This window comes from Saimiri boliviensis, chromosome 21 (assembly GCF_048565385.1).
Source record: "Saimiri boliviensis isolate mSaiBol1 chromosome 21, mSaiBol1.pri, whole genome shotgun sequence".
In the NCBI taxonomy this organism is placed as follows: Eukaryota; Metazoa; Chordata; class Mammalia; order Primates; family Cebidae; genus Saimiri; species Saimiri boliviensis.
The window spans coordinates 12,334,576-12,346,318 of NC_133469.1; the positions used below are offsets into that span (position 1 = coordinate 12,334,576).

Below are 11,743 nucleotides of genomic sequence, written 5' to 3' on the forward strand. Positions count from 1 at the left end.
AGGCTTGGCAAGTCCACCCGCTATTGTGAATAACACCCCCTTGGTGATTGTATGAAAAGGATCTGAATACCCGCTTTGGTAACCAACAATTATGGGAATGCTCCTGCCTCCTGGTTACCAGCTTTCCTCTCTAACCTGCTTGTTCTGCTTCTGTGAAATTTTGCTTCAGCTAGACTCCCCCTCCCATGTCATACGCAAGGTATAAAAAGGAATCAAGCCCCTTCTTCAGGTCGAGAGAATTTTGAACATTAGCTGTCTCTCGGTCACCAGCAATAAAAGGACTCCTGATTCAATCTCAGAGTATGGCACTTTCTCTATAACTCGTTCGGTTACAACACTGTGACATGACTAACTGTGGGGTTCTTTCACCAGGGTCAGGCCCTCTGGCTTCCCCTACACTGGCCCCTTTGCCCAGAATGACTGCACATTTTTTATCACTCTCCTGTGGGGTTTAGCTGAGTTTTCTGGCTCCAGAGGAATGCAGTGTGACCTTTTTCCCACTGCAGGTCCACTACAAAAGGAAAGACAGCTACACATTTGCTAATATTTATGTAAACACTTGCAAGTCATGATACAATCACAGAGGGAAAAATATGAAAATATTTAGTATTTCATTGTATTCCTCTACATATAAAACCAATTCAAATTGTCACTGGATTAGTAGGTTTGAAACGTTTCTGACTGTATTGAGCACAATCTTACTACTATAGCACATAAATTTTTGATTAAAGGTAATTCACTCTAATTTTTAAAATAATCTACTTGGTCAGGAGCGCATTACTTTGCTGGCGTCTGTGATCAGCTGGAGATGGTGGTGAACAGCCTGCTTGCATTTCTTGGAAGATCTTTTATTCTGCTGCTCAGCCCAGGTCTCTGCTTTCCTTAAAGACTGAGCATCATCCATCAGTTTCCCTGATTCAGGAAGAGCAGGGAGTTGAATGGAGCAGGGACTGAGAGAGTAGAAAGAGGGCACAGGGAGGAGGCCTGGGGACAGGGACAATGACAGGAGAGGTGGGGGGACACGGGAGGTGGGAGAGAGAGGGAGGCTGTGAGAAGGAAAGGGAGAGACAGAGCTGGGTGCCCTGCGGGGAGCAGAGAACCCAGAGGAGGTTCTGAGCAGAGGGGAAGGCAAGGCCCAGAGGGAGAGGGGAGGAGGAGAGGCCGATTGGGCTCTGGGCAGAGGGAGGAAGCCCTCACCTGGAGAATGGCCTGCAGCCTCCCACTCAGGGCTTGGCTGTGCTCATCTAGTCCCTCCCAGGGCTGGAAGGGGTGTCCCTGGCGATCCACAAAGGTGTCCCAGCAGTGCCTAAACTCTGAAAAGGGACAGAGGAGATAAGTCACGTTCCCTGTGGGGAGGGGGAGGCACTGAGGGCCCTGACTCTCAGGACAGACTTCCACATGCTGGTTTCGGTCCCTCCTTTCCCTCTGCCTCCCCTAGGGACTTCCCTCCTTCATCAGGCACTTCCTTCCCATTGGAATCTGGGACACCCCAGTTCTCATTCTTTCTGGAAGCCCCAAGTCTGTCTTCTACTTGCAGCCACCCTCCCCTCCCTGCCATCCCTGGGACCCAATCTCCTGGCCTGGCCTCTCCCCCGGGGATGCCCGCCTTCCCCACTATCTAGTAACTCCCCAGGGCCCTCTCCTGCCCCAGCTGACCCCACCCCACTCCAGGCTTTCATTCTCACCACTGTATTTCATCATGGAAATTGGGGCCCTAGCTCTGTCCAGCCTGCGCAGGCCCTTTTTATATCCTCGTTGACAATCATAGATGCGGGCAGCAAAGATGTGCAGGTTCACGTGTGGGTTCTCTTGAAGGAATTCAGCCACCTTCTCAGCACAGCTGAAGCAGGGACTCCAGGAGATGAAGCAGGTGACCCTGTAGCGCTGGGCCAGGTCCAGCTTCCAAAAGGAAATCAGGTCCAGGAGGCACAGCTCTGCATGGCGGCCTTCAGGGAAACCGGGATTATTTGAAGCCTAGAAATGAAAGCAAGGTGTGAGGCCATCTTTTGTGAGCAGGGAGGGACAGCCTGGATCAGGTGAGGCTGGGTGCGGGGCAGCCTCCCACACAAGATTAGAAGGGGCACCAAACCCCAGTTATCAAGATGATTTTCTTTTCTTATTTTTCTTTTCTTGAGACACAGTCTGGTTCTGTCACTCAAGCTGGCGTGCAGTGGCTCCATCTCAGCTCACTGCAACCTTCACCTCCCAGGTTCAAGTGATTCTTGTGCCTCAGCCTCCTCAGTAGCTGGGATTAGAGGGCCTCCCCACTACACCAGGCTAACTTTTGTATCTTTAGTAGAGACGGGGTTTCACCACGGTGGCCAGGCTGGTCTTGAACTCCTGACCTCAAGTGATGCTCTTGCCTTGGCTTCCCAAAGTGCTGGGATTACAGGTGTGAGCCACCACACCCGGCCTGATTTTGAAAATAATGTATTAATTTTATTTGACGTTGCGAAGGGATTTCTCTGTTACTGAGTGTTTGGAGCATGGTCTTATTTTGGACCTGAGGTCAGTGACTTCAGGACCCTCAATCTGGGCCCAGGCCTGCAGGGAGGGGCTGCAGAGCTAGGGGAGGGAGGACAGATGCCACTGAGTCGTGTCTGAATCCCTTGTGGAAAGACTGACCTCTCTACCCATCATTCCTCCTCAGCCCACCCCTTCTGTGACCCATAATTCTAGAAGCTTCCACATTGCACTTTATTCTGTACTGAGTCCAAGGGTGACATAGACTGAAGCCAGAGGGCTCCCTTTGCAGGGAGAAGTGGGGATGAGGAGCTCCCAGTAGGACTAACCCCAAATGGGGAAGGGCCCAAATAATGGGGCAGTTGTCCTTTTTGAGCCCAAGGAATTATGGCATTTTGTCCAAAAACAAGTGAAGGATTTTCCATCTCAATGAGGAACTAGTGAAGCCCAGGACGCCAGTGTGGAGAGGACTCAGGGCAGAAGAGAGGACACGGTCTGTGCCGAGAAGGGGCTGTGGGTCATTCTGCGGGAGAGTCCTGTCCCACGGGATAGGCAGTGATGGAGATCCGCGCCCTAAAAAATAGCTTCCAAGCAGTGTGTGTGGGCCCAGCAAGGTCTACATTGAGCTCATAAAGCCCAGAGGAGCCCCCAAGTCTAGCACCAGAGCCAAACAGAATTGGACCTCTCTAACCAGAGGCTGTGCTGGGCAGGGGCCAGGGAAGATCATCCCTCTGGCTCAGGGCCCCTTGGCTTGGCCTGTCCCAGCTCCTCCCCAAATGCTGGCCATCCCTGCATCCTGATGTGGGCCTGTTCTGGCCTTGCTGTGGGCTCTACCCTGGTCAGGATGGAATCCCTGATCAGCCTCTCCTGCCTCAGTCTCTCTCCCCGCATGATGTAGCCCAGGAGCAGGCACTGGGGAATCCTGGCCTTGTGAGAGGTCAGGTAGGCCCTGAGTCCTCAAATCCCACCGTTCTAATGATTCCTGGTGAGAGCTGCTTCTGTGGGGGGATCCTGGGAGGGTCTCAGGAAGCACTTTGCCTTTGATCCCACCTGGCCCTGGTGCAGACCCTTTTCCTCTGCCCCGACCCTCTCAGAGCACAGCAGGAGAGGGGATGGCTGAGCCCTGTACCTGGGGGTGACTCTGGACTAGTGGTGCACCTGAGACACGTGGCCAGTTACGCATGTGGGGCTGGAAGCTGCTGATCCTAGAGTCACTGAAGCCGAGGTCTCCCCGAACCCCAGGGCCAAGCAGCAGCAGTGCAGGAAGCACAGGTGAAAGACAGTCTGGGGACCCCACCGGTCCTACCCAGAACCTTCCAGCCATGCGTGTCCCTGGATGGGGAGGGCCCTGTGTGCTTGCGGGTGTCTGGTGATCACCTCGTTGAGTATGAAGCCCCTGTGCTGGTGCATCGGGACCCAGGTGCCATTGTGCACGTGCTCCACCTCGTAACACAGGTAGGTCTGGTGCCGTCCAAGGACCGAAGGGTCATTGGTAAAGTTGTAAGAGAATGTGCCTGGATCCATCAGGTGTCTGTGGAGAAAAGCTCAGAAAAGTAAGAGCCCTCCTAGACTGCCTTGCCTCCCCCTCCCTCCCCACCCTTTCCCCCAGGCACCCCAACTCGCTTCTTCCTACTCCCCACATCCCTTGGTACCTGTCAGAGGGGCTCCTGCTCACTTGCTGGAATCTCCAAACCTCCTCCTCTGACCCCTTCTGGGGCTGGCTGGGAGATCCCTGCAGCCCTGGGGCCTGCTGGGGCCTTGTCAGGGTCTCCCAGGGTCAGCTCCCTGTGCTCAGGCCCTCTGGGGAGGCCCCTGCCCCTCTCCCTGAGCTACAGCTGGGTCTCCTTCCCTGGCCTCACCATGCAACCCTGTCCTGGCTCTGCTCACCCTCAGTCCCTGCCGGAGATGAACCCGCTGGGGCTTCCCTCCTGCAAGCGGGGTTAATACTACCACACCCAGCATCTGGGCAGAGATGATCCTGAGCAGGACCAGCAGGAGAAGAGCCTGCTAGGGACTTTTTTTTTTTTTTTTAATAATTCACAGGATTTTCTTCTGTTGCCCAAAAAACACCTATCCTCACAAGACCACAAATTATGAAAATAAAAGTGAACTCTTAGCGCCCAGTGCAGAGGCATTTCCAAAACAGAAATGCCAGGTCTTCTCCCTGGACTGGACAGAGGGGAGGATGTGAGCTCTGATGGGACGCTGCAGAGCCTGGAACTGGGGAAGCCAGGGGCATCAGCTGAGGGGTCACGTGGGGACCCCTAAAGAGACCCAGAGAGAGTGAGAAGGGGAGCAGCCCGGGGCGGGGAACCTGTTGGCGGCTAAGGAGCGGCTCAGGAGTGTGGGGTGCAGGAGGAATGGGATGGGTGGAGCATGCAGGAAGGTCTGGGTGGAGGGGCTGTGAGAGTCGGGTCAGGACCCCCTGGGAGACACACACACAGAGGACAGGAACCCCGCCCCCGCCCCCCAGGCCCGCCCACGATGACTGTGCTTGTTGCTGTGGGCTGCACTGTTTCACCCCAAAATTCACATATTGAAGCCCCAACCCCCACTGCCTCAAGGTGTGGCTGTATTTGGAAACAGATCCTTTTTTGTTTGTTTGTTTGAGAAGTTTCCATCTTTCACTCAGGCTGGAGTGCGGTGCCACAGTCTGGCCTCACCACAACCTCTGCCTCCCAGGTTAGGGTAGCCAGGATTATAAACATGCACCCCCCGCCTGGCTAATTTTTCTATTTTTGGTAGAGACAGGGTTTCGCCATGTCGGCCAGGCTGATCTCAAACCCCTGACCTAGGTGATGGACCCGCCTCAGACTCCCAAAGTACTGGGATTACAGGCATGAATCTCTGCACCCAGCCTGGAGACAGGTCCTTTCATCAGATGATTAATTTAAATGAGACCTTTAGTGTGGGCCTAAATTCACTTGGCTGGGGTCCATAAACCAGGAGGACATTTGGAGGCAGAGAGATGCCAGGGGTGCAGGTTCACAGAGCAAAGGCCACAGAGGGCAACGGCTGGGAGGGACCCCTGCCAGCCAGGAGGAGTGGCCTCGGGCCTCAGAGGAAACAACCCAGCTGATGGCTCCACCTTGAACTTGCAGCCTCCACATCTGTAAGAAAATAAACAGCTGCCCTGTGAGTGCCCAGCCCGGGGCCATCTTCTATGGCAGCCGAAGCCTGAAGCTCTGTTTCCATAAAGGCGGCTCCTTCTCAGGGGCTTAGGTTGGCCTTTAAGGATGTTGCTGAAAGCTTCTGTAGGGCTTGTGAATATTCACGCCTGGGAGATGGAAGAAGCCAAGCTGTGGCTTCCAGGCTGAGGGGAGGGCAGTCTCGGGGGTGGATGGAGGTCACTTTGGAGGCAGAAGGGGCCTCTCACTCACAGGAAGAGCCCAGGAAAGCAGGGGAGACAGCAAGGTGGAGGGAGCAGGGGTGGGGCTAGAGGTGGGGATGAGGGTAGGGGTGGGGGGTGTGACCATGAGGGCAGGCAGCCGGGCAGGAGGGAGGTCAGGAGGGCTCGGCCAGGAGTGGAACTGGTCTGAGACAGAGCAGGGGCCTCAGGTGGATGAGCAGGAGGAGGTGAGAGGAGAGAGGCGATGAGGCGGAAGGAGCCCCTCACCCGAGAACTTCCCCCAGTGTGATGTGCAGTAATGTATAATGTTTAGGCAGCTTATTCCAAGGCTTGTACAATCTTTGGTTGTCCACAAACTTGTCCCAACAGTGTTGAAATTCTGAGAAAAAGAAGAGAGAACGCAGTCACACCCAGCTGGCCTCTCTTTGTGACCCTGGGACCCTCCCCTCCCAGACCTACTCCGGGATGTTAGTTACACTCAGTGCCTGACCTGACCCCACAGGCTCCCCTGGGACACTTGGCCTCTGCTGGCATCACAGACCCACAGGTAGGTGTGGGAGGCACCCATCGCAGATCCTCACGCAGTTCCTCCCACACCCCTGAACCCCCACTTCTCACCGCCGTAACTCATGATCTTCATGGTGGCATGAGGACTGTCTCTCCTCTGACACAGTCTGCGAAGCTCCTCCCGGTAATGTGGGTCCCAGAAGTAGTAGAGGCGGGCCACGAAGATGGTCAGGGTGACCTTCCTGTCCTCGGCCAGGAACTCAGCCACATTCCTTGCACACACTGGGCAGGGGCTCCAGGACACAAACCAGGTCACCTCGTACTCCTGGTCACTATGCGGCTTCCACTTTCGGAACCAATGGAGGAATCTCATCTCTGGGTGGTGTTGAGGCTTCGAATAGACCTGGGAGAAGAGGAGGGGGCAGGGGAAGCTGTGGGACACTGAGCAGGAGGAGTGCAGGGGTGGGGCAGGGGGAGGAGGGGCCAGGACAGAGCTGGGGGAGCTTGTTCATTGAAGCTCCTTTCCTCCATCCCCCTCTTTGGCTTGAGAGTTTGTCTGCTCCAAAGCTCGTGTTCAGTGTTAATTGCTATTGCAATGGCCTTAAGAGGTGGGACTGACACTCAACTATGAGGCTGTGGGGACTGCACCTTTGTGGGTGCCACTGGGGTGGTTATGCAAGGGTGACTTCAGCCCCTCTCTCTGTCTCTTCTCCTCCAGCTGGAGGGGCAGCGTGTCAGACTAAACTCCTGCTTCCTCTGTCCCCGTGTGGTGGAGCAGCAGTGACTCCACATCCCAGGCTGCTCTGTCTGCAGCATCCCCTGAGCTTCCCCAACAACCTTCACCCCCACGTGACGGTGCAGCTCGCAGGCCCCGGAAACTTGCTGGTGCCTTGACATTGGACTTCCTAGTGTCCAGAACTGGAGCCAACGCATTTCTGTTCATTGTAAATTTCCCCGTTTCAGTCATGCTGTTGAAGCATCACAGGGTGCACTGAGACACGTGCTTCCCTTCTGTTGGTAGTCTTCCTGGCCCTGTTCACAGCCTCATGCCTGAATTCTGGCATCCATTCTCCCAGGCATCCATTCACCAGACATGCTCAGTCCCAGCTGTGTCCTGGCCCTCTGGGATCTGCCTCGTTTCCTGCCTGCTGTCTGCTTGGGAGGCTGCTGGGCCTATGCTGTCCCATGTGGGGGGTGGGGGGGGGCATTGGCCACGGGGGCTACAGAGCACTTGAAATGGAGCCTGATGAGAGACCTGAGCACAGGAAAAATACACAGCTCATTTCTCTCTCTCTCTCTCTCTGAGACAGAGTTTTGTCTTGTTGCCCAGGCTGGAGTGCAATGGTGTGACCTCGGCTCGCCACAACCTCTGCCTCATGGGTTCAAGTGATTCTACTGAGTCAGCCTCTTGAGTAGCTGGAATTACAGGCGTGCACCACCACACCTGGCTTTTTTTTTTTTTTTTTTTTTTTTTTTTTTTTTTTTTGGATTTTTAGTAGAGATGGGATTTCATGCTGTTGGCCAAGCTGGTTTTAAACATCTAACCTCAGGTGATCCGCCTGCCTTGGCCTCCCAAAGTGCTGGGATTATAGGCACAAGCCACTGTGCGTGGCCTACACTGCTCATTTCAAAGACTCGGTGTGAGAAGAAAAAGACTTCACTGTCTTGTGAAGAATTTTATGTTAATTAATGTTGAAGTAATATGTTAGCTACATTGGATTAAATAAAATATTAAAATTAGGCCAGGCGAGGTGGCTCATGCCTGTCATCCCAACACTTTGGGAACCCAAGGCAGGTGGATCACCTGAGGTGAGGAGCTCAAGGCCAGCCTGGCCAACACGATGAAACCCCATCTCTACTAAAAATACAAAAAATTTAGCTGGGCATGGTGATAGGCACCTGTAATCCCAGCTACTCAGGAGTCTGATTGCTTGAACCCAGGAGGCAGAGGTTCCAGTGAGCCGAGATAGCGCCATTGCACTCCAGCCTGGACAACAAGAGCAAAACTCCATCTTAAAAAAAGAAAAAAAAAAGGCTATTTAATAAGAGGCATACCCCCACGATCGGATCCCAGGACGGTCAAGCCAGCACGTCAGGTCCACGGACTTGAAAAACACGGGAGAAAAGTACACACTGGATAGCCCACTGCAGGGCATCTCACTGATCAGTGCGTGCTTTGCTTCCCCAGCTGGCTTAGCTCCTGCCTGCAAATTAATTAGAGTCTGGGGGGTACCTGGCCTTGAAAGATCTTTGCAACCAAAGGGGGCCTTGAGCGGTCGTTTGTTTTCATTTTCACTTCGTAGCACAGCCAGACGGTATTCCGATGAGAAAGGATGGGTCTATTATAAAAGTTGTAGAAGAATGTGTCTGGATCCATTCGCACCACCGTGTTTCTGAAGACACAAGAGAGAAACCAGCCAATGCGGACAGCGCTCCCTGGAGCCCTCCGGGCTGATGTCCACTCTACACAGCTCGCTGGACAGCCCTGGGCCTCCCCTATCCCTCCACAGGCCTGAGAATTTCTGCTGCCTGCCCAGGCAGGAAGACCAGGGAGATGGCTGGGTGTCTCATGCCTGTAATCCCAGTACTGTGGGAGGCTGAGGCGGGTGTATCATGAGGTCATGAGTTCGAGACCATCCTGGCCAACATGGTGAAAACCCGTCTGTACTAAAATACAAAAAATTAGCCAGGCGTGGTAGTGCCATGCCTGTAATTTCAGCTACTAGGGAGGCTGAGGCAGGGGAATCTTGAACCCGGGAGGCGGAGGTTGCAGTGAGCCAAGGTCATCTGATTACACTCTAGCCTGGTGACACAGCAAGACTGCATCTCAAAAAAAAAAAAAAAGACCATAGAGAGAACAAAAGAAGAGGATGGTGGCAGGGGCAGCAGGGCCAGGGTAACCTCTTCCCGCTCAGGGCCCAGCTCTGGTCTTTCCATGGGTACATTGCTCACCCTCCCAAAATTTCTGCCTACCCACTCTCCAATTGGGAAAATGAAAAAGAGAATAAAGTTCTTGGCTGGGTGTTATGACTCATGCCTGTAATCTCAGCACTTTGGGGAGGCTGAGGCAGGCAGATCACTTGAGGTCAGGAGTTTGAGACCAGCCTGGCTAACATAGTGAAACCCTGTGTCTCTACTAAAAATACAAACAAAGATTAGCCAGGCGTGGTAGCAGGTGCCCGTAATCCCAGTTACTCTGGAGGTTGAGGCAGGAGAATTGCCTGAACTGCCAGCTGGAGGCTGCAGTGAGCTGAGATGGAGCCACTGCACTCTGGCCTGGGCGATGAGTTAAACTCCGTCTAAAAAAAAAAAAGACAGAGAGAACAAAACTCTTCACCCCCAAATAATAGCTTTTAACCTTTCAGCTTAGGTCGCTCCTGGCATTTCACCTCTATATGATTATTTTTAAATGACGGTAGAACTGAATGCTGAGGCCCAGTCCACTGTTCTAAGTGCTTCGAGGTTCTGAGCTCATATGATGCTGACCTGGGCCTGCAGGGCCATTCCCATCTTACAGAGGAGGTGCCAGAGGCACAGAGAGGCAGGGTAACCTGCCCAGGACACGGAGCTGGGCTGATGGGGCTGGGGCTCCTTTCCAGGCCAGCCCTGTCCAGCCTCTGCATCACCGGCCCTGCAGGAGGGAGCTGTTGGGGACTGGGCTCTCTTCTCATTACATTTTAAAATAAGAGCATTTCTCCTGATCGTTGCGTTTTTTCCTCTGTATTCCATGTTACTGGTGTCATTATAAACAGTGAATGGCAGTCCCAGATGTAAGGTCTGACTGCCCCATGAATGGTATGGTAATCTCTGTGTACCCTGCACACACACCCCAGATGAGTTCCTGAAAGAAACGATCAACTCCTGCAACGCCTAACTAACCTGAGACATTCTTCTATTGTTTCTTTCTTTCTTTCTTCTTTTATCATACAGGCCAAAATGTCACTATTGTTTCTTATTCCGGCCTCAATTGACAAGGCCATTGGACTTTGTGACTTTGTAACCAACCTTGGCCAACCTCATGACTGCATGCCCTACGACCCCCTCCCAGCTTGCAAACCTACAACCCCCTCCCAGCCTGCAAAAAAACACCCTAAAGTTACTTCTGTAACTTTCCACTGTTTAACTCCAAACCTATAAAACCAACTCCTCTCCCTCTACCCTCTGCTGACTCCATTTTCCGCCTCAGCGTGGCCACACTTGGGCGAATAAACAGCCATGTTCCTCGCACAAAGCCTGTTTGGGGGTCTCTTCATTCAGAGCTCCCGTTTTAACACTGGAGGAGGACTGTGTGTTTGGGGTCATCTGCAGCCTCCTGTGTCCTCAGTGGAGACATTCTTGGAAGAGATAATTTATCTTGTGCTTCAGAGACCATTCCCTCCCCAAAAACCTCTCATAAGACTTTTTTTTTTTTTTTTTTTTGAGACAGAGTCTCCCTCTGTTGCCCAAGCTGGAGTGCAATGGCGCAATCTCAGCTCAATGCAACCTCCACCTCCTGGGTTCAAGCGATTCCCCTGCCTCTGCCTCTTGAGTAGTTGAGATTACAGATGTCTGCTACCATGCCCAGCTAATTTTTTGTATTTTTAGTAGAGATGAAGTTTCCCCATGTTGGCCAGGCTGGTCTTGAACTCCTGATCTCATGATCCACCCGCCTCCCAAAGCGCTGGGACTGCAGGCGTGAGCCACCACCCCCAGCCCAAGACTTTGTATTTAAGCAAAGTAAATCTTACAGAAAATCCATCAAAGCACTGTGAACAAAAATGCCTGATCGCTCCAGTCATCCTTTGGTTCAGTACTTCCAGTTCCAGAGCTTAGGAAAGGTGGGAGGCACGTAGAGGGAGCACCCTCCCAGGGCAGGGAGCATCAGCCTGGCCAGGACTTTCAGGGGAGAGAGTCTCAGCAGGAGGCCTGGGCTGGGGCAGGGGGGGGAGGTGGCCCATTCAGAAGCAGCAGTGAGGCGACCACACTGGGGCAAAGAGCCTGGCCGGGAGTGGGGGCAACAGAGGGACCAGAGGGGAGAGAGCCAGCCCAGGGTGAGCCAGGGGCAGGGGGAGGCCAGGGCTAAGTCCCATCAGGGCTACCAGGCAGGAGGGGGCAGCCATACCTGGTCTGAGGCTTCATCTGTGGCCAGCTAGTCCCAACCATGATCTTTGTCTGGACCACTAGGGTTTCACTTTCTGCTACGGGATTCAGGTTTTAGGACAGCCCTTCTTAAAGTGACCACGCCCAGGGCCTTGTGAGTCATGGTCCCTCCCCCTTCCAGCTCAGGCTCTGGTTCGGGAGGCTCCGGAGTGCTTTATCTTTCTGGGCTCTCCCCCTCTTTCTGGTTTTCTCTTTCTCGGGGGCTCTCCCCCTGGCAGAGAGACCTCTGATAAAGCAGGCTGCTCTGTGCGGCAGGACCCAAGGGAATTGCAAAGGGAAAGAGAA

The 11,743-nt window shown here is 53.6% G+C and overlaps 1 protein-coding gene across 4 annotated transcripts; it reads right to left on the bottom strand.

Moving 5' to 3' along the window:
* Window positions 1-508: 508 nt before the first annotated feature.
* Window positions 509-11,514, bottom strand: LOC101035696 (DNA dC->dU-editing enzyme APOBEC-3G-like). Of its 4 annotated transcripts, XM_074390824.1 has the most exons (10): window positions 11,421-11,497; window positions 11,047-11,229; window positions 9,515-9,618; window positions 8,553-8,712; window positions 6,431-6,722; window positions 6,080-6,191; window positions 3,841-3,994; window positions 1,686-1,974; window positions 1,198-1,313; window positions 509-912 (listed from the first exon to the last, which is right to left on the bottom strand). In XM_074390824.1, the coding sequence occupies exons 2-10, from the start codon at window positions 11,095-11,097 to the stop codon at window positions 904-906; spliced, it is 1,287 nt and encodes a 428-aa protein (XP_074246925.1). In that variant the 5' UTR covers window positions 11,098-11,229; window positions 11,421-11,497; the 3' UTR covers window positions 509-903. The 4 variants fall into 4 exon arrangements, with proteins under 4 accessions (XP_074246925.1, XP_074246927.1, XP_074246926.1 ...); XM_074390826.1 differs by lacking the exon at window positions 11,047-11,229 and having other exon boundaries at window positions 9,470-9,618; window positions 11,421-11,500; XM_074390825.1 differs by lacking the exon at window positions 9,515-9,618.
* Window positions 11,515-11,743: the final 229 nt, after the last annotated feature.

What these genes read in the sequence shown, in the direction of transcription:
- LOC101035696 (XM_074390824.1), bottom strand. Translation starts at nt 11,097, where the DNA reads ATGACTGGAGCGATCAGGCATTTTTGTTCACAGTGCTTTGATGGATTT. An exon ending in ACACTGGGGGAAGTTCTCGG is followed by an intron (nt 3,995 to 6,079) that starts GTGAGGGGCTCC and finishes TTTTCTCCACAG; the next exon opens with ACACCTGATGGATCCAGGCA. An exon ending in TTCCATGATGAAATACAGTG is followed by an intron (nt 1,314 to 1,685) that starts GTGAGAATGAAA and finishes GTCCCTTTTCAG; the next exon opens with AGTTTAGGCACTGCTGGGAC.